This window comes from Mesocricetus auratus, unplaced genomic scaffold (genome assembly GCF_017639785.1).
Source record: "Mesocricetus auratus isolate SY011 unplaced genomic scaffold, BCM_Maur_2.0 Super-Scaffold_100021, whole genome shotgun sequence".
In the NCBI taxonomy this organism is placed as follows: Eukaryota; Metazoa; Chordata; class Mammalia; order Rodentia; family Cricetidae; genus Mesocricetus; species Mesocricetus auratus.
Window position 1 is genome coordinate 25,242,406 of NW_024429202.1, and position 27,916 is coordinate 25,270,321.

General features: G+C 36.6%; 1 protein-coding gene across 2 annotated transcripts in view; it reads left to right on the forward strand.

Annotated features, from left to right (window-relative positions):
* The window catches only part of Khdrbs2 (KH RNA binding domain containing, signal transduction associated 2), a 439,601-nt gene that overhangs the window by 386,220 nt on the left and 25,465 nt on the right, over positions 1-27,916 (forward strand). The window contains exons 8-11 of one of the 2 annotated variants that reach the window (XR_005870125.1): positions 6,589-6,647; positions 20,559-20,730; positions 22,692-22,747; positions 27,382-27,525. Coding sequence is in view for 1 of the 2 variants with exons in the window: in XM_040729474.1 (XP_040585408.1) it covers positions 6,589-6,647; positions 20,559-20,656 (157 nt within the window). In the remaining variant the exon portion in view is untranslated. Of the gene's footprint in view, positions 1-6,588; positions 6,648-20,558; positions 21,680-22,691; positions 22,748-27,381; positions 27,526-27,916 lie in introns of those variants that run through there. The other variant, XM_040729474.1, reaches the window with a different exon arrangement.

Consider the following 27,916-nt stretch of genomic DNA (forward strand, 5'->3'; position numbering starts at 1 on the left):
GTTTATTTGTAGAAATGTTTGGATAGTGTTAGATCCCCAAATAGTGACTTGTAGAAATGCATTTCTCTATTGCTTGCTGTGCAGCATTCTGAAAATACCCATTTTATGCAAAGGAGATCATTGCCAAGCTGATAATAATTCCACACTGGAAGCCTTATATAGATCATCTATCTTGATCTTTAATCTATGAGCAGAACAAATATGTCACTTACCTCATGAATAATCAGCCTATATTTCATCCTATGAACACTGATTACCACCAAGTGAAACTTAGGGAGGCATATATAGCTATTTAATGTTTCAGAATATTTCAAGATAAAATCCTCCTTGGCATGTCAACCTTTATGAATATTAAAAACTGAAGCCATGTGGCTATGCCTTTGTTGAAAAGAGGACCACCCATAATTGACAGTAGTTGAGCAGCTGATACAAAGTAGACACTTATGGAGTTATCATAAGTTCTGTCTTAACACTTGAGGGCTATAAATTATTACCAATAAAAGTGTGAACACTGGGGTACAAAGGGATTAAATGATTGCCCCAAATGGCATTTACATAAAAGATCATCTCTAAATTTTTGCATTGAAATATTCTGTCTCATGCCAATGGGTTAAAATAATAAAATTTTATTTATTGAAATGTTGATTTCTAGCAAATAAGTCATACAATGAACGCTTCACTGATTGCCATCCTTGAGACTGAACTCTTTGTCTCTCAGAGTTGAGTTGCCTTAAAGTAGGAGATTCCCATCTCATACTCTACACAAGGAAACAAAAACAATTAGAGTAATTTCTTGTCATGTGTACCCCTATCTTTCGTAAGTCACTTGGTGTCTTTACTTGCTGCTACAATTAAGTCTAGACTCTGAACCATCAAACAAACAACAAACCAACAATTCTTAAAATTCTACCCCTGTTTCTTGCTCCAGGTTGAACACAGACCGCTACTCCAAGTATCATCTCCCTGGATACTTTGAAACAGAAGTAGCTGCCACCCTTTTTCTTCTCTGAGTTATGGCTAATATTTCCCTTAAGGCTCCCCTGTTCTTTCTGACCTGGGCAATGCCTACCAACTCTGAAGTATTATTATTGTTAGTATTACTATGCTATAGTATTCAACAAGTGAAAAAAAATAAGAAAAGACTATTTCATTCTTGCTTAATTGGTTTTCTGCTATACTGTTATTCCCACCAGGATATTTTCAGTCTCTTCTACTTGATTTTTATTGTGATATTTTACAAAAAAATGACAAAGTATATCTATCTATATGTAACTGCCAGGCTTTTGTTTTGCTATTATTGTGACTTTATGGTCATTATGTCATTACTTTGCACAGCTGGGAATAATGAATATGAAATAATACTTTGGGAGATGAGTGAGGAGAGACATACTGATGGTTTCTGAGAGAAAACACAAGGACTATACACATGGAATCATTCTCAAACCCAACTAGCAAATAAGTTTGAAATAGGTACAGGTTTGCACAATTTGGTGCTGTCTTGGAGAATTTCATTTTTATTACTGGAAATAACAGAAGATTCCCCTGATTAGAAAACACTCAGGAATCACAAGGTTAACACAAAAATGATAAGATGTTTGGTACAGAGTCTCCCCTTTCGTCATGTCTGTAACGATCCCTTAACATTCTGAATGCTACTGAACGATACCTGACCCTGTGCATTGCACTCATTACATTAACCTGAACAGTAAATCGTCATGGCTTTGTAAATGGAGATTTTAACAGAGCTGATGAAATTTAACAGAAGGAACTGAGCATCTGTAAATGAACACGGAAATAAGGGAAAATCCAATTGGTAATTTGAGGCTGGGTGCACAGCTGAAAATCCATCTATATTTGACATTTTTGTTTAACATATTTCTGTCCATTCAAGAAATCAAGATTGCAGAGTAGATGTAGGAAAACAGTTGAGAATGACCTCCTAAATGCTAAGTGTACTTGCACCATTATTATAGATCTCTACATGTAATTTTCATATTATTGCATTATTTTAACATGCTAATTTACTTAACTATAGAAATCAGCCCATATACAAAATCTGAATTTTCTTATCATTTACTCAAACAATATATAGTTAGTAGCTTTTATATTTGAATACCTTCAACATTAGTAAATATTTGAAAATAAATGGATAATAATTAGACTTTGAGAGACAAAAACCTTATCAGAATAATTTGTTACAAATTTTGACTAGAATCATTTACATCAGAAAGGACATAAGTGATTTGTTTTTTTGAGTGTTTTGTGTTGACTGTATTGACTTCTGGATAATGCATACCTTTCCATAACGAGCATTCTTCCTGCCAGCCTATTCCTAGAGCTGCATAGTCCCAAATGAACACACAGGATGCTATATTAATTATGAAGCTACTGGTTGTTTGCTATAGTTTCTTGTTGGCTAACTCTGACTTAATTTTTAACCCATAACTGCTAATCTGAGTATTTCCACGTGGTCTTTTCTTACTAGAGAAAGGGTCCAGACCTCTTAACTCCTCTCGAGTCCTACATGGTGATTCTCTGTGCCTTCATTTCCCAGAATCATCCACTTCTCAGCTATCTTGCTTCCCTATTGGCCAACAGTGCTTTATATATCAACCAACAAGACAAAAATATGCACAGAAGGACTTCCCCCATCACCTTTCCAAATTCCTTATCTACTTAAATTCTAGAACACCAACCAGACAGACACAACCTCTTTCAGCAGTGTTCTTCACCATCACTCCTTCATTTTTTTTCAAACAATATTAAACACATTCATTTTTCTTAACAAACTGTGAGGTAAGCAACAGTGTAGAGAAAAGTTTCTTCTTGCAGTAAGTCTGAGGTTGAGGTGTTGTCCAGGGTACAATCTTTGACTCCTCAGGTTTTGTCTTTATTCACAAAGCTAGAAGGTTTTGGAGCACAAATCCAAGAAAAATAGATTGTTCTTAAATTTGAAATGACCTTGGTTTCCACATTACATTTTTACAAATCTTAGGTTTCTTCACTTAGTCACAAAAGTACATATAGCAGAAAGGGTGTCTAGTCATACTCATTGGTTTCAAAACTGTTTGTCAAAGAAAGGCCCTTATGGAAATACTACTGACTAAACAATGACATGGGCCCTACAAAGTCCATTATGACAGTAAGCCATCATGTTTCTATGATACTCCATTATAGCTCTTAAAATATGAAAGTGACAATTCTCTCTTGGTGTCATTATGTCTTTCATGAGACATAATTACATAATCATTTTATTTATTTATTTATTAAATTAATTAATTAATTTTAAATAAAATAATTATATAATAATATAATTAAAATAAGTATATTTTCTTTGTCATAGTGTTTCTCGTGGCTGCTCCTTTTTGCCTTCCTTTGGCTTCATCAATCTAAATCTTGACAATCCAATAACATAATATAGTAATGGCACCAGATAGTATTCAGTAAGTGATACAGTATACTCTGAGAAGCAGAATGACATACTTATGCAACAAAAAGCAGTTACCAATGTCAGCATCTTTCCCTAATAAATGTTGATCCTGAAATTATTTTCTTATGTTTGCCATATTGCGACTCTCAAATAATTAACACAATCACTATTAGGATGATGAATCATATGAGGACCCTGAACTGGTTTGTATTGTTTCTTTTTTATGTTTGCTTTTATTTTTAGCATGTGTATATGTATGGGTGGGCTATGTATAGATGAATGCAGATGTCCACAGAATCCAGAAAAGAATGTCAGATCACCAGGAGCTCTAGTGAGAGCCACCTGATTTAGATGCTAGAGCATAGCTCATGTTCCTCTACACGAACACACTGGCTCTGAACTGCTGAGTCAATACTCCAGCCCAGGATTGCATAATTTCTATTGAGGCATATGTGGGAAAGAAGATACAAATATCCTGCTACCATGCCATGAACCTCTGATCCAAAGGTGGGGAGAACATCTATCATTCTTCATTTTTAATAGTTTCTATGTAAATACTGAAAGCAGTAAAGGCTGGGCTAAACAATCATTTTTTTATTCAGCTTTTTTCACTAAAATTAATGTTGGCTCACTATAAATTGCATCCTGCGAAAATAAATGCAACCAAATTTCTTTCTGTTTCTCATTTAGTTTCTAAAGCATAAATGTTTTTTCTTTCTCTATTTTTCCTTTCAATGAAATCCTAAATACTTGATCCATTGAGACCTAGAGAAAACTCTGGAAGAATAAGAATATAAACAAAGCACATCATTTTAGCCCCTTCTTGATTTTTCCCACCTATACCCACATTCAGATCTTATACAGTTTGATATTTGGTATGAAATTACTTTCTTGTCATGGTGTTTTATACATAAAAGGGATTTGGGGCTCAATGATAGAATGCTTATTTAGTGGGTTCAATCTCTAATTTTGTCAATAAAAGAAACACTAAGACATTTCCTCAACAAATATTCAAATATATGTCAGTGCATTAGAGCTCATTAAAACCAGGCAATGATTTAGGAAAAATATGCTATTATAATGTGTGTAGAGCCTATAGTACCAGTAAAAATGTAAGAATTACCAAAATGGTAACTTTTCTAGTTTTTGCATATTATTCTTAAAATGACCAAGTTGAATGAAGCCACTCATTTACATACTGTTTACCCTCCTTTAGATAATTGACCCTTGTGTGACATAAATCTTGAGAAGCTGTCCTATACCAAATGTTGCTATAGGCAGTCAATAGGACAGCAATAGGAAATAAATAAGGTAGAGTAAAAGCACTCAGATCTTCAGGCGTAAGCGGGAAGCAGCTGCTAAGCAAATGAACAAATGTGCATTGTGTGTTTACACCACGCTCTGGCAAGTGCCAAAGGAACAAGCAGGGGACACATGGCCGAGTGCTAGTCAGAAGAATGATCAGGAGAAACTCTTGTAAACGACATATGCTAAAAATGGAAAGGATGAAGACAACTGACCATTTCAGGAAAGCATTTTTCAGATAATAGGTCAGCAAATATAAAGATACTTGGATAATAACACACCTTCCATCACTGGAGAACATTCTGGAGCATGCTGTGGCTTGAACTGAGTAAGGAAGGGGTAAATTGGTAGAGTGGGGCCTGAAATAACAGATTTTTATACGTTTCATCTTTTTTTCTAAACGGCATTGGGAAGTCTTCTATGGACTTTTGAGTAGAGAATGCCAGATGATTTATCATATCTGTAACAGTGACTGCTATGTAGAAAATAGAACGACAAAAGCAGTAAGCATGTGTTGAGTCATTTGAGAGAGAAATTAAAAACTCCTGCACTAAAACTGCAGCTGTGAAAATGTTGGGACATGTTCAGGTTCTGCACGTATTTGCAAATAGAGATTAAAGAATTTGCTGTTGGGGTTAAACATTATACAAGAGATAAAAGAGAGAAGCCAATATATTGTCACTTGAGTGAGACACTAACAGGTTTCCAATGATGGTGATAGAAGAGTTTAAAGGTGCAAATATGAGGTGGGAAGAACATCATTTTCATTTTTGAATTTGGAAAAGTTCATTTTGGCATTCGAATAGAAATGTACATTAGACTATCCATACTTGAGAGCACAGGGATGGTGCCAATGATAGAGATATAATTGAGAAGTCATAGGCAACACAGGCATAGATGTGGTTGCTTTGGGACTTAGAAGAAGAAATTTTCTAATAAAATGCTAATAAATGAGAGTAGGAGGTTGGGAAATGGTAACTTCACTAAATAGAGAAAATGAAATGAATTACAAATATCTCAAAGCAAATGGCCAATGGTTTCACAAAACTTTAAAGGAACATTACAATGAAGTCTTACTGTATTTGAACATGTCAGGATCTGGAAAGGAAATCGTTTAGTAGATCCATGGAAACAGCAGCCTGATTTCATCAAAAGGAAGCAAAGGGATGGTGGGTGGAAAGACTTGAGTACTGCCATCTGGTCAGGAAGTGCTGCTGTGAAAGTTCACGTAGAGAGGGCTGGTCTGCAAAGGATGGGTGCCAGTTGAAATGAGCCCTGCAAGAGCGAAGAGTGATGTTCTAGGGCCAAGTAAGAAACAACTGTGAGTAGGAGGGACACTGTGATCCTTTGAAAAGAAACAGAACACAAGTGCAAATTTAGTTATTTAAAGTGGAAATACTGAGTGAAAGTAAATAGCTTAAATATTTTGTCAAGTCCATAGACTAGAGAGGAAGATGGAGGTGAAAACCAATTGAAACAGGTAGGTAGATGAAAAATAAATTATAGATTGGTGATTGATAGATATCAATTGGTTGATAGACAAATTGATGACAGATATGTGGATGATAGATAGACAGATAGATGGATGGATGGATGGATGGATAGATAGATAGATAGATAGATAGATAGATAGATAGATAGATAGATAGAACCATATCACTTCTCGTCAATAGCCTTCATTTTTCTCACTGAGTTTTTTTATGATAGTGTTTTATGCCAGTAGTTAACTGGAATATTACCTTGGCACACTTTTTTTAAAACTTGGAACACTTTTGACTTCGAATTTCTTGTGAAGTTCTAGTTTTGATTCTTCTGCTTACTGAATCATTGATTCCTGTCTAAATCTGTTGCAGTGTGCCTGAATACTATGACTATGGTCATGGAGTAAATGACGATGCCTATGACAGCTACGGTAAGACCTTTTCCTTACTATGGTTATGAGATCAGAACTACCATCTGTCACTGACAACTCAGAAATTACTTCTATAGCCACCTCCCTGCCCCATTTTCACAGAAGCACTGGCTATGTTGATTTATGTAATTCCACAGTAAGACTTGACTTACAGAACCAGTGCAGAAAATTGGACTGGTCAATTTTGATCAGAATTTCAAAGGGAATTAATCACAATCATAGATCATCTCTGCAGCACTGGTGAGCAGTCAGTAGTGCTGCAATGTTTCAGCATACTCACTGCTACAGTCTTTGATGTAACTTCAATATTGTGTCCTTCCTTTTGTCACAAGCGTATCAGTATAATCTACATTGAAAATATATTTAGACTTATAAGTGCAGATAATTTTATTATATAATGACCTTCAAATTATTTCTCTAGCATATGCATCTCTTAAAATTCCAAACAAACTTTGTCTTGTATGCATTAGCATTTGATAAAATATTAATCTTTAAAGTTGACTTCAAAATGTATTATTGAATCAAGTATATCATTTAAGATTAACTATCATTCTCTTTAGTAAACACTTTCCAAGTGCCTGTGATCTGTCTACACAATATAAAACTCTGATGGGACTGGTTCTTGAAAATGACATTTAGACATATATATTCTTGGGTTTTCAATAAGACTATACAAAGGCCCCATCTTCCTCTGATAGAGAATAAAGAAGACAATGATGTCTATGTGTTTGTAGCTCCATGTCATGAAAATGTGGTTCTATGTCAGTATGGAGGAAGAAAGACACAGATGTTGTTGGGCAGAGGGGAGGAAGGTGGAGAAGACTAGGTCAGGGTAGGGAAAGCACAGATGGTCAGGTGGAAAAGAAAAGAATAATGATTACAAAGAAGAATGGAGTCACCCTTAGAAACAGTCATTACTTATTTATACCATGGCACACCATCAAGAGAAAAAAATATCACTATGACAAATGACAGACAAGAACTATGACTATCATAGAATTTCTTACATATTTATTCATTTTTGCTGACATATTAAGCAATTTATCCCATTTTCACAAGGAAACCAAATGACAGAGGGGCAGGCAATGTGTGAGTATAGCTCTAAGACTCCCTTTCTATTTTTTACTGCATCACTACTTGGACTTTGACTCACTGTTGTTGTAACATATGAGTGCTTATTCTGGACTAAGCAAAACCTTCTGAAGCCTAGACAATATGCAAATGACCCTATTTAGAAAGTATGTGATCTGGGAGTACAGCTTACATTCAAGCACTTGACTAGAGTGTCTGAGGAGGGGGAGTTCAAAGGAGAAGTGGGGGGATTATAGACATATGATAGGATCTCCATCACCATCCTCTGGAGGACATTCTCCACTCATTACATACATTTTGAAGATGAGGAACCAAGGCTGTAGCATGGAGTGACTTTTCCTCAGTGAAGCAGCATGAAACAGAACCCCTATGTGTCTGATTGACATTTGCCCCCAAAGATGGGAGCAATGATTCATGGGAAGAATAGGATCTGACACTTTTAGTCTTGGCAAGATCGTCAGTGCCTGGCTAGTTGAGATACAAGGCTGTGCACCCTATGACATCCACAGTCCTTAGGTTTAACAAGAAAATGGCTACACTTATACTCTTCCAAGCTTATTCCTAGTTTTGTAGGAAACAAGCCACATGCCTTGTTCAGTTAGTGATTGAAGATGATAGATGAATAAGACACAAATTTAGTTTTTCTGATTTCATCAGAGAGGATGCTAAAGGGTAGCTTTCTTTGGTCATCCTGAATCCAGGATCATCTGATACCAGGTACCTCCACTATTTCCATCAACTTTAACACAATAAGATCAAAGTTATGTACCTGAGATAAATCAAGCTGTCCTAGTTAGGGTTTCTATTGCTGTAAAGAGACACCGTGACCACAGCAACTCTTAAAAAGGAATAACATTTAGTTGTGGCTGGTTTACATTTTCAGAGGTTTAGTCCATGATCACAATGGCAAGGAGCTAGGAGTATGGTTTTCTTCAGGCAGACATGGTGCTGAACAATTTGCTATCTTAATCTAAAGGCATCAGGAAGTAAACTGAGACACTTGATGTGACTTAAGCATATATGAGACCTCAAAGTTCACCTCCACAGTGAAACACTTCCTTCAACAAAACCACACCTTCTAATAGTGCCACTCCCTATGGGGACCATTTCCTTTCAAATCACCACACAGAGACTAGGTCAATGCTGCATCTGCCTTGGCCTCTGTGGTAGTTTGAATGAGAATTGACTCATGCTTTTAAGTTCTTGGTCCCTGATTAATGGAACTGTTTGTGAAGGATTAGGGGGTATGGCCTTGTTGAAGGAGGTGTGTCACTGGGGGCAGACTTTGACATTTCAAAAGACTCATGCTATTCCCAGTGTGATCTCTGTCTCTTATTTGCTTACCAAGATGTATTTATCAACTGTTCCTGCCTTCGTGCCTTTGTTCCTCTATCATGGACTCTAACCCTCTGAAATCATAAAACAAAATTAAACATTTTCTTATCTCTGTCATGGTTTCTTATCACAGCAATAGAAAAATAACCATGACAACCCCCAAGATTCATCTCCCAGGTCTGTCCCACAAAAAGTCAGTGATGAAATTGCCAAGGCAACTGGTAATTGAAAAAGTCTGAGGATGATAGTCAACCTGACAGTTTAGAACAGACAGACCCAGGCTAAAGTTGCACCTTTTATCTTTGCCCTGATCGTCAAAGCCCTTAAGAAGACACCAAAAGACAGGAAGCAGCAGAAAAACATTAAACACAATGGGAATACCACTTTGATGAGATTGTCGACCTTGTCTAACAGATGTGGTACTGGACAGAGAACTCTCCAGAACTATTAAGGAGATCCTGGGTATTGCACAATATATAAGCAGCAATGTGGATTGCTGCCTATCTCATGACATCATAGATGACATCAGCAGGGGTGCCATGGAAGGCCAGCTAGTTTAAAAGCAACATGAGAGAGTATTTCAATAAATGATCATCTGACAAAGAAAAGATGCAAACTTAGCTTTTTAAGAATTTATTCTATTTTTTTCACATAGGAATTAGTAGGTGCTTGTTTTATAGTGGTGTACAAAGTGAATATTGTTTTTCCACGGCTTCTGTTGTTTCCTGTTCAAATAGATGACTGTGTACATATTGTACCAGATTATAATCTTTATGAGTTTAGAACCTAGAATTCAGAAACCAAGTGCTCCAAATTGGTATAGATCTGTACAAAGTTGGCAAACATTATTTGTTAAAAATGCTTGTTAAGTGTCTATGAAATGTGTTGCTCTCAGTGATGGGCATACTACAGTGAAAAACCTCCTGGAGCTTCTTTTCTAATGAGGAGATACATTATTATTCATGAAACATCTTGAGATTTTCATCGCAGTCATTATTTTTCACACTTGGCATGCCAGTTTGGGGAAATAGCTCTCTTCTCCCCTTTACTGAGTCACATGCCTCAGAATCAGTACTGTGTTTGGTGACATGCAGCAGGATGATTTGGGAAAAGATGAAAAATGAATTGATAAGACAAAAAAAACCAATAAGGGAGTGGACCAATAAAATAAATAGACAGTTCTCAGAAGAAGAAATACTAATAGCCAAAAAATTAATCAACATATTTAGCCATCAGAAAGATGAAAATTGACAATACTTTAAAATTCCATCCCAGCCCTGTCAGAATGGGTGTCATCAAGAAAAAAATATGACAACAAGTGCAAGTGAAGATGTGAGGAAAGAAGAGCTCTCATTCATCGCTGTAGGTAACATAAACAAGTACAAACAGAGCAGCTCAGTTCATAGCATCGTGGAGTACATATCTACAGGACTCTGAGTCCTACTACAGAGACACTTGAACATCAGTGTTATTGCTACCAGACTCACAACAGCTAAGAATACAAGGCAGGATATCCATCAACCAAGGAATGGAAAAGTGTAGCAAATACACACAGTGAAGTTGTTGTTGAGCTGGAAATGAAGTCATGGGTAGAATTGGAGATCATTATATGAAATGAAATAAGCTGCACTAGCAAAGACAAATGAGCCGTATTTTCTGACATGGGTGTAGGTGTGTTTATAAGATGATAAAGGGAACCATGAGAAAGGAGGAAGAGACCTAAAGTGGAGCAGATGGAGGATGAAAAGAAAGGAATAGGACACATGGACATAAAACAGAGGGGGAACTATTGGGACCAGTAAGAGTTGGGGCCAAGGGAAGAGGAAAGGATTAGGTGAGGAACTAATGACAATCATGCATGAAGATCGCATCATGAAACCTGTAACTTACTTTTTTTTAAAAAAGATTTTTCTTATTTAAATTAGAAACAAGCTTGCTTCACATGTCAACCCCAGCTCCTTCTCCCTCCAATCTTACTCTGGCTCTATCACTAAGATTATACCATGGTAAATGTGGACTTTAATGTATTTCACATGAATTTTAATAATTAACTATGTATATGTTTATTTGAAAATGAGACATTCTTTTTGCATAACCATGAAATTCAGTGTTATGAGATATTTGATTGCACTGGTCCAAAAGGAAGGTCAGCTGATTGGTTCTCGGCCTCTATGAGCTAGCAGGTTTTCACTCCAACATCTGATTCTGAAGATTTTAGTGGCAAATAAAACAATAGAGACTTTGTTAAAAACTATATTTGGGGGCAGCAGCCAGGCCAGTGTAGGGAGGACTGGAAGTCCCACCAGGCTGAGGACTGAGCAATGGGACTCTATGGGGCCGCAGGGCAGCAGAGAGTAGTTGAATTATCATTAGATTTAGTTGCAATCACTAAGCTGATGAAAAGTAACAATAAAGTACTTGTACATCAATCATATATTGTAAGAAGGAAGTTCTGAGCATTGTACTCATAATCTGTATAGGTGAAAACAAGACCCAAGAAATTATAAGATAAGGGATCACCATCAAAATCTCATAGACTTATTATGTTTCATGTATCATCAGAATTCAGATTTTGGTATAAGATGTTATAATGAGTAATTAGGGTTATGTGGATATTGTTGATAAGTGGCTTATCCTATGACAATCAAGCAGCAAGACAGTGATATGTTTTTCTGATGACACTTGCATCCTGATGATTTTTTCTCTTTTTTTAAAATTACTGAAAATAATGTTTTCATGCAATGTGTTCTAATTATACTTTCCCTTCCCTCATCTCCTCCTAGATCCTCTCTACCTCCTCACTCATCTAACTCCATCCCCCTCTCTCTAGAAAACAAACAGGAACATAAAAAACAATTTTTCTAAAAGAAAAAATCCACAGTAAACACACACACACACACACACACACGCACGCACACACACACAAAGTAAGATGGTAGTATTTGCAAACACATAAGGGCAATCTGAACGTCTTCCCACTCAATTCAAACAGTAGATACCTCCCTTACACTATTATCGATTCTCATCTTCTGGTTGATGAACTGTAGATATTCTTGCAAGTTAATACTGTTTGTTTCAAGTACACATGCTTCATTCCCTCTTCCATCGTGAATTGTTAATTCCTCCCTCTTACATTTTGGTTGTATGGTGGGTACAGATATTAAACTCTAGGACACTCCTGTACCTAAACTGTAATGTGAGGAGCCAACAGTCAGTTGTCCCAGGTACCTCCATCTCTTGATGGGGATGGTAGAAAGAACCAGAGCATTGTGAGTGAGCATCAGAATGTTCTTCAGAAAGAATAGCCAGTCCTCTATTCAAAAAATTCACATATAAAATCTCTCTTACAGGCTTCATGTTCACACTTGGTTTGAAATCAGTAGTAGTAAATATCCAGTCCTTCCATGTAACTCTTCATTCAGAGTCTTAATAGACTGTAAGTGTACTTTGGTTTTTTTTTTTTTTTGGTCAACATTAGGAAAGCATTTATGTCATGATTTTGTTGGTGGTGGTGATGGGGGTGGTGGTGGTGGTGGTGGTATGTGTGTGTGTGTGTGTGTGTGTGTGTGTGTGTGTGTGTGTGTGTATGTATGTGTAACATCATGCTACATTGCCCAGGCTAGTTTTAAACTGTGAATTCAAGTAATTCTCCCCAGTTAAACTTCCAAATATCTGGGCCTCCATTTTAGATAGTTTATTTTGTGTATCATCAGATGAAAGAATTTTTATCTCTTTGGGGTTCATGTTAATTGTTGAAGTAAGAAATACAAATTAAATATTTGTAGATAACATTAAACATTAAATGCTTTCCTTGAAACACTATAATACTAAAATTTAAGTATAACTAAATATTTAAATGTATTGTTTGTAAAGACCATTTAATATTTAGTGTGTTACCAGATCCATTTTTATTTAACTAACATTTATGACATTTTTCAGAATCAATTTATTTTTAGAAAATGAATATTGGATTAGTAAGAATTTAAAATCAGATTCTGCACATCTAAAATATTTTCTAATTAAATCAGAATTACTAAAATTATTTTGGATATGTCTGAATAGCTCATAATTCAATGGGGATGTATTTTAATTACAGGCCAAGCATTAGCTTACCCAAGCAAGGCTTCACGTGAGAAACACCCTCTTCATTTTCTCTAAGATAGACAGCTATGAATGGACAGCAATATCTTCTCAGAGAAAAGGGATGTTTATTAAAATGTATTTAATGTATGAACCAGAGAGCTAATTATGCATCCATTCGTTAGTGGCATTTTAAATGACAGCTGTGTGGAACCAAGGATAATATTAATACGCTGTCTTGAAATGAATGGAAGCAAAAAGAAATTGGGCGCTGTATTTCAATCCAGGGCACCAGAGTGCTGCACTTCAAGTAGATTGTAGAGCACAAACATCCTCATATTTCGTTGAGGAGCTAGATGATTATTTTCCCAGTGTGAAAATAAGCCTGCATTGATTAATCTGTGAAAACAGCTAAAGAAAATGAAGCCAACTGGCATTCATGCCAGCCCTGGGATTGAAGAACAAAAGCCTGCTATATTTAACTGTAAATAGAGATGTACATTTGAGAAATTGATTTTACAAAAGATGAGTTTTCTGAAGTTACCAAGAATATAAAAGTCATTGAAAATAAAATACATGCAAACAATTTGTTTGTCCTAGGATTTAGTATTGAATTTTTTGTGTTCCTGAGAATAATACCACACAAAGCAACAGGCTTTCTCTGGGAAAGTTCTGAGCCCACCAGCTCCTAGATCATGACATGGAGACATATTATTAGTTATGAATGTTTGTCCCTATCTTATGATTATCCCACTAGCTCTTATATCTTAATTTAACCTCTTTCTCTTCATCTACATTTTGCCTCAGGGCTTTTTACCTTTCTTTCATTCTGTATGTCCTTCCGTGTCTGGCTAGCTAGCAGTTGCCTGGCTGGATGGCTGACTGGCTGGCTCCTGGCTTCTCTCTCTCTTTCTCCCTCAGTCTCTCTTCTCTCTGGAGTCTAGATTCCTCCCCCTACTTATTCTCTCTGCCCACCAGCTCCACCTATCCTTTACTGTCTAGCTATTGGCCATTAAACATTTTATTAGACCAATCAGGTGCCTCAGGCAGGCAAAGCAACACAAATTTACATCATCAAGCAAATGCAACATAGAAAAAGGCAACGCACCTTCACAGTATTAAAATAATAATGATAACAACATTAATAAATGTGACACACATATTTTATTAGTTAAAGCAATATTCCACAACAACACAGAGTTATGGGTCTCAATGTAAAATTTTAGACTTTAATTTTTAACTTACAGACAGCCCATTGGTATTGTGCTACTAAAGCATCACAGGAAGTTGAGGGGGTGGGGGTAGAATAGGGGAAATGGGAATCATAGGATCGAAGACAGATCAGGCACCAGAGTGACCTCGAGTGATCTAAAGGTATAACATCAATTGGCAAGCTAAGCAATAGTGGAGGGACCACCTCGAATGCCCATTCCTGATAATGAACTTGATGTCTATAACCATCCGGGAGCCTTCATCCTGTGACTGATGGAAGCAGAGGCAAACACACAACTAATCACTGAACTGAACCCAAGGAACCCAGTGACAGAGAGGAGTGATGAGCAAATTGGCAAAGAATGGGCTGGCAAAACCAGCAGAGACAGCTGATCTGAACAGGGGGAGTGCCCTTGAACCCCAGACCAACAGTGGGGAGGCCAGCATGGGACTGATCTGGACCCCCCAAATGTGAGTGTCAGCGAGAAGGCCTGGGCAACCTATGGGGCCCTGAGCTGTGGATCAGTGTCTATCCCTGGTATACAAACTGTCTTCATGTGCCTATAGCACAAAGAGAGATGCTCTCTCAGCCTGGACTCATAGGGGATTGCCTTGACCCTACCAAGAGTAAAATGACAGACTCTAGATATCCCCTATGTGGAAGGATTTGGCAATAGGGTGGGAGGGAGGGGGGGAAGGGGAGTGCGGGAAGAGGGGAGGGAGAGGGAACTGGGATTGACATGTAAAACAAGCTATTTAAAATTAAAATAAAAAATGAAAAAAAAATAAAAAATAAAAAAAGAAAAAAAGAAAAAAAAATTCCTTTACAAAATTGATAATAAACTAATTTCCCCTCTTACTATTTCAGAGATTGCAATTAAATGGACATGTAATGCAATTCATCCTGATAATGCATGGACATCTTTTCCCTTAGAGGTGACACAATCTCTAGGAAGTCGGGGAAATGGCTCAGTGAGTTAATGTGTTTGACACACAGGCCTGTGAGCCTGAGTCAGGATCCTCAGAACTCAAGTGAAAGCTGGACACTGTAGCAGTCACACAGTTGCCTATGATCCAGGTGTCTCCTTCCCAGGAGTGTGGGAAGCAAACTCAGAGGACTCTTCAGAGGCTAACAGCCTGGTTTATTGAGGAGACGCTATCTCAAACAAGTGGAAAGATGAAGGCTAACACTTAAAGGCTAATCTCAGTTCTTCATAGTTTGCATACCCAGAAGTGAGTACAGGACACACACACACACACCAGAGCCTTACTACTTCATTGCCCATTTGGTAATTTTTACATTAGTTATATTAGTTATATTAGTTATATTTAAGTTTCCAATTTTGTTTTGAACTATCCACTCATAATTGGACAGTTTAAGGCAAACGGGGAACCTGGGTCTACCTATGTTAGAGACTGCGAACTTGGATTACACTGGTAAGCTTAGAAACAAAAGACTTGTTTTCACTCTAGGTCAGGTATGTCAAAAATCTTCTGTGACAAGGACAAGTGGTAAGCGTGATTTAAAAGCTTGTTGGACATTAGAAGCTGGTTTGGGGCACATAATGAGATGGTACTGTTCTGTAGACAGTGAAGAATAGGATACAAGAGTAGCACTTACATCTCCAGAGCACCCAACAGGAACACAATAGCCCAGTCCTCCAGAGAAGATCATGGAATTTAAGGCCTGGTTTTGGTTTGTTTGTTACTTTGTTTACTAGTTGTGATGCTGAGAGCCTTTCTGAGACCAAACACTACATAATAATAGAAAAAAGACATGAAGGAAGCTGGCAACTAGTAGTCGAGTGTCTTATCAATGAAGCATTGTAACCATGCCTACCTTCTTCACTGAACTAAAGGGAAAGAATTGTAACTTAGTACTTTATACTACCATTTGATTCTCCCATGTGTTACTCATCATACAGTCCTCATGGACTTTTCAAGTCTATGGATGAATTTCTCAACTTTAGATGAAACCCAGACTGACAATAAAGTACAGTTTCAACTCAAGTGAGACAAGCTTCTATATTGTGTTCAATTATCATTCACAGTTTGGCTTTGTACATTCTGTAGGGATAATCCTTTCTTCAGCTGGTTCCTTTTTTTTTTTTTTTTTTTTTTTTTTTTTGGTTTTACGAGACAGGGTTTCTCTGTATTGTTTTGGAGGCTGTCGGTCCAGCCTGGCCTCGAACTCACAGAGATCTGCCTGCCTCTGCCTCCAGAGTGCTGGGATTAAAGGTGTGCACCACCACCGCCTGGCTCTTCAGCTGGTTTCTTAGTCTCCCTTTTTTATTGAGATGGGATCTGAACTCTACAGTAAGAAGATAATTAAAATCTTTAGGTCCTCCCCTTGTATAATCGTAGGTCACAATAGACTATTCTGTCACTGGCATAGAAAGTTTGAGCTATGTAATTAATTTCAGGCAAACGTGAATTACAAGGTGAGATACTTTCTTAAACACAAGTTAAACAAAAAGGTAAAAAGCTGGTTCCCCTTCCATCTAAGCCCACTGATCTCTACTACCCTCATAGTTATAGGTAGACAATAGTAATCATTACTTCATCGGAAAATTCTGAAACCTGTTGATGATCTATACACCCTAAGCAGATTTCGACAGGGACGATCAGTTTGGGTTCCCTGCTGGGTTAATATCTTCATCTATGTGAAAACCTAAGAAGCATTTAAAGGAGAAAAGTGCATTTGGGCCCAGCAGGCCATAGAGGTGGAGAGAAATACTGGAAGGGGCCAATTGGAGGGTTTATCTTTCCAGGATGTACCCTCACTGATTTATTTCATAGAGTACATTCAACTCTGACTATATTCATGGATTTATCTGGTGATGAAGATTGGACTTTATGAGCCAATCAATCCTCAGAAGCTCATTAGCTTGCAAACAGGCCTTTAACTTTTAGGAGGACATTTAGGGGGACACTTCATGTCCAAACTACAACCCTTACTTATAAGTTTTAAATATAGATCTACAGTGTAACACAAATGAACAGCATGAACAGCCATTTTTTATGGTGGGATTAAAAACCTCTCCCCACTCCCACCACCAGATTCTTATGTGAGTTTCAGAAAGCAAAGCTATGTCTAGAATTACCAAGCAAGAACACTTTATCCTATCCCTCGTAATAAAAATCTCCATGACATTTGCTCTTTGTACTGGTTCAAAATTAATGTACACTGAATGTAACATTTAAAATCTACTTCCTGGAGCCCGAATAATAAAACTTTACTTTCCCATGTACTTTAATAACACCAACCTTTTCTAAATCGGCCCCTCGTGTCTATGCTTCAAGCACACCCAGGAAAAACCTGGGTTTGCCGCTTTAAAAATTGTCTAGATTTTTCTCTCCCACCATGAATGTTTCCCAAAGTATACAGTTCCATTGCAGAAAGGAGAGCAGAATATGATCTGCATGGGACATAGTGGGCCTGAATCTACTGGGTGAGCATCTGAGATGGAGAAACTGCGGGGCATCTCAGTATCATTCAGTATACAGGAAGAGTAACCTGGATGACTTACAATCCAACCTAAGTAGAATGTTTCTCAAGGATGCTGACTCCCATGTGATTTATACAAACTCCAGGTATTCTGGGATGCTTGACTTATGTGGTAGTATATTACTCACTCACAAAGAAAAAACAAGTAACTTTGAAAAGAAATATCACACTCTCCTTCTCTCTCTCTCTCTCTCTCTCTCACACACACACACACACATTATATACACACAAAAAATCAAATTGTTAGCAATGACTCTGCTTGATTCCTTTTGCATAATTGGCTTAAAAATTCCTTCCTCTATTAGTAACACCATTGGTTTATATGCGCTTTACATTTATGCTATTCTGCTACGTGTTTGCCACTGTACAAAGTCCCTTTCCTTATAGATCTCAAAGACTACTTTAAAAATAAGGTAAAATGATACAATATGATCAGTGTAGGAAAGTCTTTAGAGGAAGAATGACCTGGGATAGGTTAAATTCTACCTGAGTTCACAGTGAAATTGTTGATTTGCTCAGAACAGCCTTTGCTTCTAGATGACTACAGGTTAGGTTTCCATCTAGGTTCAGGGAAATGATGAACATTAGCGGCTCCCTCCTCCCTACTTTTTTGAACATTTTCCTAAAAGACTGGCTATAAATGTGTTATAACCTTTGAAGTTTTATAGGCATCTTTCTCTGAGTTGTCCTTGACTGTGCTCAAATCAGAACATGGGATAATGGCATGTATCATAAAGAAAAAAGGTTGATGATACTTTGTTATTCATGAATAAATATGCATTTGTTTCATATTTTTTATAAATTCTATGGTGTTCTAGTCATTTCAGTATTGCAGAAAGGTCCTTAGCATCCTCTCTGAGAAGTAATTTGTTATTCAATTAGTTTATAGTTCATCCTGTTTCTCATGCAACAATCCTCTAGATACTGAGCACACCATGTTTACTCTGTTATTTACAAAAAGATAGAAAGTTTAAAGCTTTACTGTTAGGATATTCTGAAGTGACATCTTGCAACAGCATCGTGGGACTAAGAATAATTGGCTGTGAATCTAAACCTTATATTAAATTTAAAATAGTTTTGGAACCCCTGGTGTCTGGTAAATAGAATCCTAAAGGAACAGATAAACTCCAAATGACTTTGTAAATTTTATACCTTGATCTTTCTCAAAACCTCCATGATGCTCCCTCTCATTCTCTAGTTTCTGTTGTTGCCTCCCCCACCCCGCCCCCAAAAGTTCCATAGTTGACTCAGGTTGGGATGCCTTTGGAGTCCTTAGGATCACTTTTCTTTTAATGCAACTATAATATATATTATATCATAATATTAATATATATTATAATATTATATATGTTATATATTATAATATATATCTGTCAATGACAAAGAATCTTGGAAGGTCTAAACTTCCATTTGCTACATAGGAATTCATTTTTGCTGCTTGCCTAACTTCACAGTTTCAGTTATTGTGAGCTAACAATATTATTCATTTTCCCAGCTTAGAGAAAGGAGAAAAAAAGCACTGTGTTAATTCACACAGATGAATACATTGGGTTTTGTGTGTGTGTGTGTGTGTGTGTATGTGTGTGTGTGTTTGTGTGTGTGAAATGCAATACAATGCTTAAGGATAATGCAATGCAAAGTCTTCAAACTCACAAAGCTACCTCCAGTGATATTTCACCTCCAACAAGACTAGCTTTCCTAAGCCTTCACAAAGAGCCCCACCACCTATTGATCAAAGACTCAAATGCCTGAGACTATGGGGATCATCTCATTCAAACCACCACAGTCTTACAGAGTGAACACAGACTACTTCAGTTTTGAATATCACTTGTCATAATGATGTTCACATGATCAGCTCAAAAACGTCTTCTTGAATGCAGTCTTTTCCCAATATTGATATATATTTGACTTTTCATAAAATTGAAGGTTATTATCTTATATTGAAAATTAAAATTTCCATGTACCTTTTTATAAACTTTTTTAAAACTAGTGGCAAGAAACACCACAGGGCAGAGGGCCTGCATCAGTTGCACTCAGTGGGGATTCTCCAGTTGATATTTTCATTGATTTATTTGTCTGGATTTACAAGTGTGTCTTTCTTTCTGGTATTTGCCTTCTCCATGTCTGCTGTCTTTGAAGGAGAAAATTCTGAGTAAAGGACCTAGATATGCTACTTTTTAGAATTACAAAGATTATCTTAATAAACCCACTATAAGCTATGGGGAGGAGGAACTGGTTCCTTTTTCTGGGAATATAGACTTTACAGTATCCATTTCCCACAGCTTTCAAATGATCAGGAAGATTTGAGTTTTTGGGTTTTGTTCTGGAGGGATAGGTTAAGTTTCATGGCACAGAAGACTCTTCCTAGTATTGAAAGATTAAATGACCATATTATATTTATACCCTTCTTGCAATTTTATAACATTGAAATCTAACACATGCTCATTATCTTAGTTCTTAAACTTTCTCTTCTTTGAAAAATACCAAGGAAGTTTAATTCGTGTGGCTATTATATGCATATACATATCCTTGGCATAGTCTCATCTTCTGAAACTATACTAGGCTTTAGCTTTCATTGTTGAGATCATTTGATTATCTTCGCATTAGTTAACCATTGTTTCTTGAATAACTTTATCTGTAATTGTGAAGTCATGTGTATGTCACTCTCTTTCTCTTACTCATAGCAACAGAAGAATGGGCCACAACTCGTTCCAGCCTGAAGGCACCACCACCAAGGTCAGCCAGAGGGGGATACAGGGAACACCCCTATGGTAGATATTGAAGGTCCTCTTCATCTGTGACCTCCTCAAAGACAGTTCATAGCCTCTGGTCTCCACACAAACAGCAACAAGACAAGTAATAGTCCTTTTTTGTTTGTTTGTTTTTTCTATTCTAGGGATAACAGCTCATAATTACTCCCACCTATTTCTTGTATTCCCCCTATACTGTTGACGTGACATTGACACAAGTATTATTTTACCAACCAGACTGAAAAAAAAGAAACCATTGGCAAGCATAGTTTATAAACCATTCAGTAGGATGATATCTCTTGATTGTTTTTTAACTGTTGTGTGTAAAACCCCTTTCCCCTTTCTGTTTTAGTTTCATTTTTCCTTTTTCTTTAGTAATAACAGCATGAATCTGTTAGGAGATTTTGAGTCTCAACCAACTAGCAGAACCTTTGTTTAGGGTTTGATAAAAGACTGTAATATGATTTTGAACTAGCTGATAATAAAGTTGTAGATAAGATGTTTTAACCTGTCTTTTAATATCTGTTAGTTAGATGGAGATGTTCAATATTAAGTTGTAAATTTAATTTTTAAATGCTGTTTTAATGGGGTTGAAAACAAGCAGCTACTGTATGTATGTAGCTAACTGAATTTGTTCAGTGTTTTAACCTGTATTTGTTAAAAAAAGAAAAGAAAAAACACACATAAAGTTCCATGTGTAAGCCTCTCTAAATAGGAACCACAATTTGTCAAATATGTTTGCCATAATTTGTCAATAAAGCTGAAGGCTTTTGTAAAAACTAAATTTGGAATTACTTGTTTTCTAACTTTAAATGCCTGCTTTATTTCTTCTTCAAGAGATGCCTAAAATGTTTTCTATTTAAAAATGACAAAAATGAACCCAAGCCTGTTTTAAGATTTCTGTGTAATACTTAAAATGTATTAATAACTTATGGTTGTTAAATAATTTAAAAGTTAACAAACTAAACTGTTACATGAGTCATGGTTAGTAAACACTAATGTATAACATGTTAATGGAAGAAATGGATTTAGAATAATAAATGGATTTTAAACTATCCTCTAAGCTTTATCTTGCTAAACATAAATTCTGATTGACTTGTTTGCACTAGCTTGTCTCTCGTGAGAAAGAGTAATGGAGTATAAAGAGGTAAGATTACCACTTACCACTGTCTAAATGCCTAGTTCTTCAACCTTTGAGTTTCCCCGCACATTAAATATCCCATCCAACATGTAAGCATTGTGTAGATTCACTTTATTGTTTTCACTCAGAGGAGTGCGTGGACTTCATTTGCGGTAGTTTATAACAGTTTGTTTGACAAACAAATCATCAGTGTCAATGGCTAGTTGTTGCTATTCAACCTCAAAAACTTTATTTGTAATTTTCAGTGCTAAATATCACCGCCCTTGAAGGCAGTTTAGAGGGCTGATATTTCTTTTGAGACTATCAGACTTGATGGCTGATGATTGTTAAGGAAATATGTCGCAGGACTCACAGGATGACTAAACGTTAAACAGGTAACACTAATAGTAACTGTAAGTTTGCCTATGCAGCAGTAATGTTAAATCTTCTCAGTTATTAAGTTCCTGATAGTTAAAAAAGTAAACCTACCAAAATATAACAAATAGGTCTATAGGTTATTAAAAGAACTAATCAACATTAACTAGAGGCACCAAAATTATTTTACAATATATAACCCTCAAGTCAATAAACAGAACTAAAATTAGCAATAACAGTAATGCAACTCTTGCTAACATCAAACGTAAAGCTAAATTTTGATGGAGAAAAACAAAGTGGAAGACTTGATAATAGGGATGGATGCCAAAACTGTTACTCCTTTAAAAAACACAGTTTTTTTTGTTTAACGGTGGCTTTTTGTCAATGTGATTGGTTTACTTTTTTCGCTGCCTATCAGCTGAGGCATTTTGCTGTTTAGTTTTTGCAGCTGGAGTTGCATGCTAATAGTTTTATAAAGTGTTTGTCTGTCATCAAATAAAATTGTAAGCATTTGCCTTTTAAAGATGCTGCTCAGTTACGTTTTCGTATTCTATTCTTTCTTACTATTTCAGGTACGCACAAAGAGCACTTAAATGGTAGCAGATGTGATGGGCTAAGGAGGATAAAGGTAAGATGATGGTTGTCATTGACATAATCTCTACCAAAGTATAACACAGCATGAAGTTATAGCAGCGAGCTAAAGCTCGAAATGCCACATTTTGGCATACCGAAAAGGCTCAGAATTTTAAAGAGCTGAGTAATTTTTATCTGTGCATTAAAGATTCGGCTTGGCAGCAGGCTGGCAAGCTTTTCTACAGTTGTTTAAGTACTTGTCAAATGAAGTAAGAAGTAGTGATTAATATTTAGTCTTTTCCTTTGTAATGAACTCCTTTTCTACAAACTATTCTCCCAATTGTACAATCAATCACACTATTAAAACTTTTAATACTCTGAAGATACAAAAGCAGAGAAACATAATCTTTAAGAAAGGTTAAGCCAATGCCAGCATCCCTTTAGACTAGTCAAATAAATACCACCATGGCTTTCCCAGTTGGATCTCCTCCACTGATTGAAAAATTTCTTGTTTCTCAGCTTCCATTTTATTTGATTTAGCAAACAGTTATTGAGTAACAAGCACTCTAGGAAATTGAGGCCTAACTTCTATACACAAGGATCTGAAAATATTGGCCAATAAACTTCAAAGTAAAATCAAAACACAGACAGTTATGAAATCCACGGACTGGCCCGAGGCAAAGAAAAATGAAATGACTATGGCCAATGTTTGAGGAAGGATTAAAAACGCCAAGCTTTCTGTTGCTGATCATTTCTTTGTTTGTTTCTGTGTTTTTTAACTATATAAATATTCATTATTTGGGTTAAACTTGAGGCGGTTCTAGGACTTGGGGTGGGCTCCAGAACTTGGATGGGCTGGAAGGAACAGAGGAGACTTTATTCAGTAGGGAAGAAAGAGCCCTTGGGGAAGGAAATGCACTGTTGGAAATACTTCTTCAACTCACAGCCTTGGAGATTTCCATTAGCAGAATATGTGCAGGAGTGTAGCAGGGATGGAGAGGCATTAGAGAGAAAACATCTGCAGGGAACAAGGTAAAAGCCATGTGGAGCTATTTGCAATTATTAAGTATGTGCTCATGTAAGGTGGTTTCTCCAAAGTCAAGTTGTTTGGATAACTACAGAACAATCTCTTGATTTCAGCTGCAGAACCTTTGTAGACTCAACTATTCAACGTTATGGAGAAAAATGCGGAAGTTAATTAGAATTAGGACTCTAAATGTTTTAATAAAGCCCATGGAAGAAGCTCAGATGCAGAAGCCCTGCTTCTTTCAACCAGTAGCAGGGTTTAATAGCACAATGGAAGAAATTCAGCCATAGCCTCTAACCATTTTGACATACTAGCCCTGATTTATGTGCATTATAATAATCTCATTGTTGTTGTGGATGTATGTACTAGCCTGACTCCCATGCATTCTACACAAGGACCACATAGGTTCAGGACCCTCTATCTCAAGCTAAGCCTGCTGGCAGCATGACTCCCAGAACTTCTCCCATGTCATATGACTCACCCACTGGTCCTGTGGAAGAGGCTGTGGAATGTTCCCCATAGATTATTAGAGGGAACAAGGGCCAGGCTGTTTGAAAGAGCCGTAGAAAGGTACAGGCAGTCTGCAGGAAGACAAGGAGAGTCATGCACGCATGCAGTCATCTGCAGAAAAGCAACATGAGTCCTGCACACATGCAGTCATCTGTAGAAAGGCAACATGAGTCTTGCACACATACAGCAATCTGCAGAAATACAAGGAGAGACATGCACACATGCAGTCATCTGCAGAATGACAGGGAGAGTCATGCACACATGCAATCATCTGCAGAAAGGCAGGAACCAGTGCTGGCTAGGATGCAGTAATGCCAGTGGACACAACCGAGTAGAAAAAAAGACAACAGTTGGTGCCTGCTACCCTTAAGACTCAAATAAAACCACAAAATGAAAAGAAGGAAAATAATCCCTTGAGTTATACAGGAACTCATGGCCTAAATAACTCTGGATTGCCTAGGATTATTTTTGCCTACCTGAAAGAACATACAGAATAATATGAAACCAAATTTAGGAATAGGAAAACATGATTTTACATATACAGGGCAGATTTTTTAACTGGATAATTTTACCAACTCTTCAAATCATTAGAAATTAATACAATAGGATTCTCTGGAGCTGGGGAATGAAAATTCTCCTAAGTTAGAATGACAACCTTTCACCCAGTGTTCCTAACAGGATGCCTCTCCCATGAGCAGCAGAAAGCTATGCTGGGTTCCACTGTTACCAACCTATCTGCTCTCAGGAACTCAAAGTGATGACTCTGAAATATGGTGAACATTCCCATATCTGAAACCACCTCATGCAAGTGATGGTATTTGCATGGCAAACTTTGAATCAACCTCTACGCATTCCATTTACATACATTCTGAAGCTCTGTGTGGACTTCCTATGGATTCCTTCAGACAATGAAGTTTCCATTGGTCGACTGATAATCCCATGACAACTGTGAACTCACTGAAATACCAAATTTGAACACTTAACAAAGTATTTAAAATAATAATAGCATTAGTAATCAAGAAAATTTTGTTCCTTCATTTGTCCAAGTTTTACTATATTCAAGTTTGGCTAAAACAGGATCAATTTGTTTGCATTTGAAAATGTAGCCATTGATTACAAGTTGCTTAATATTTAGATAGTATTCACCTTTAGTTTATTAATGGACCCAAAGCCATTTGGCTTGATAACAACTGAGCTGCTAACCATTTTTGAATGAATGTGAAGTAAAATGACATATAAACATTTTTGAAAATTCAATTAAAGAAGTCAATGTTTTAGAAATATATTAGTAAATAATCACCTTTACTCCTTTAGTGGTTCATTTAAAATCACTTGTGTTTGTATTTTCAGAACCACATATGCCCTTGGAAAGAGACCCTCCATAGCATTCTCTCTGCATTCATGCAACATAGACATATTTAGGATTTGCTTCTGTTTGGTTTTGATGGGAATACAGGGCATGGTCCGAAGTTGGAGTGGACAGAATACCAAATTCAAGTTCTGATGTGCAAAACCTGTTACTGAAAATGTTGTCTGCCACTCATGCAGATTCAATGAGAAGCTTAGTTCTTACTGTAAAAATACTGCAGTAAATGTGTGGAAATAAGCAATAGTAGGGCAATTTATAAATTAATTATGTATAAATTAATATGTGCTATAGGGGAAAATATCAAACATAATATAAGTAATCATGATGCAACCTTTTGGTTTTAGTCACACATGTCAAACATAGGACTAGAAGTTTTACATAAACACTACTATTCAACATATATAAATTTTTTATAAAAAAAAACACCTGGAGTAAAGCAAGCAGCTCCATTCTGCAGAAAAGATATTAATGTTATGCTGCTAATAAGAAGCTAAAAGAATATGGAAAAGGAAGTTTTCTGTCCCACATGCTACTGTTATTTTTACTCTTTTATTGCTTGAGAATTTATATTTTTAGCAGTTACATGGAAAGGGATAGGTAAGATGGCTCAGCAGTTGAGAACACTTGCTGCTCTTACAGAGGACTTGCATTTGCATCCAGGCACCCAAGCAGAGTTCTTCACCACCTACTGTAACTACAGCTCCAGGGGATCCAAAACCCTTTTCTTGTCTCCATGAGTACCTGCACATTCCTGGCATTCATTCACATAGACACACACACAATCATAAATAAATTTAAAATAATCATAGAGATTGAAGAAATTTGATCAAAAATAAGAAAACCCCAAACAAATTTACCCTAATTTCTATTCTGTAGCAATAAAATGACCACTTTTTAAAAGCACACTGTAGTGTGTCTCTTTTACTTTGAAATGCATTTTTACTTTCATATTTCCCCAAACACCATTCTTCTAAAATTTCTCACTCCATCACGGAAAGATGCAGGTGAAAGCCTCAACATTGTCACAAAGCATGACTGTAGCCTTTTGTAAAGCAAAAGATTCCATTTATAGTCTAAGCTCCATTTGACATTATGATAAAACATTCAGATAATTAAATGAGCAGGAAATGATTCCAGGTTTTTGTTCTGCAATCAAAGATAAGAACTCTGTTTAAATAAAACATTAAGGTCAATTTCAACACATAAATATTTCTGTGTAGCCATAAAGCCATGTGTTAAGAGAACAAATGAAGGAAGCAGGGCATCTTAAACACTTTTTAAAATGTCTGCTTCTAGGGTAATATGTTCCATTTGTCTGGATATTCTGGTATCCTGACGAATAGCTGATTTAATAAACAGTGGCATCATTGTCTGAGAGACACTAGGCTTCTACATAGAGCTTGGAGATTAATTTCCAGGCTCCTTATGCAGAATGTATTAATTGGTTCTTGAAAGATTGTTTATGTTTATGGTGAGAGAGAGAAAAGGTCACTGTACTTAATATGCGTTTTACATCTGAGTGTTTTGTACTTGGTAAGGAGCGGGAATGAAAAGGATCATATGTCTGGTTCTGTAGTCATTCCATTCAACTTCGACAACAGAGCGTTTGGCTCCTGTCTATGCATAACTTAGCATGCAGTGATTAATTTCCACAACCCTCTCTTACCTGAGTTCAATTCTCAGTTTCTATGAGATCAGCATTTATGCATTCTACATTCTGTGCCTGTCTTATTTCACTTCACATCATAATATCTAATTCCATCTATTTTGTTTCAAATGACAGGACTTCATTCCTTTGTATGGCTGAATAGTATTCTACTATGCATATGGACTATATTTACCTCATCCGTTCATCAGTTGATAGTCATTTTGGTAACTCCATGCCTTGACTACTGTGAATAGAGCTTCGATGAACATAGGAATGAAGGTATTTCCTCAACATACCCATTCCATTTCCTTTGGGTTTACCTCCTAGTAGGATTGTTGAAGTGTACCATATTTTTATACTTATAGTATTTTATACAATAGCTGTATGAACTCATATTCCATAAAGGGGCTCAAGAGTTATTTGTTATCATAACCATTCTTATTGACATGTGGTAAATAGTTCACTGGGAATTTTGTTTACATTTTTCTGATGAAATACTGATGGTGAACTTTTGTCATAAATCTGTCAGATATAAGAAAAATATTTTATTTAAGATCAGATTTCTTTTTTGAGTTGTGTGGACACAAGCATGGGAGTACAAGTGTACACCGAAGCCTGAAGTATCATAGCTCCCTGGAACTGGAGCTAGAGGTGGCTTTAAGCCACCAGA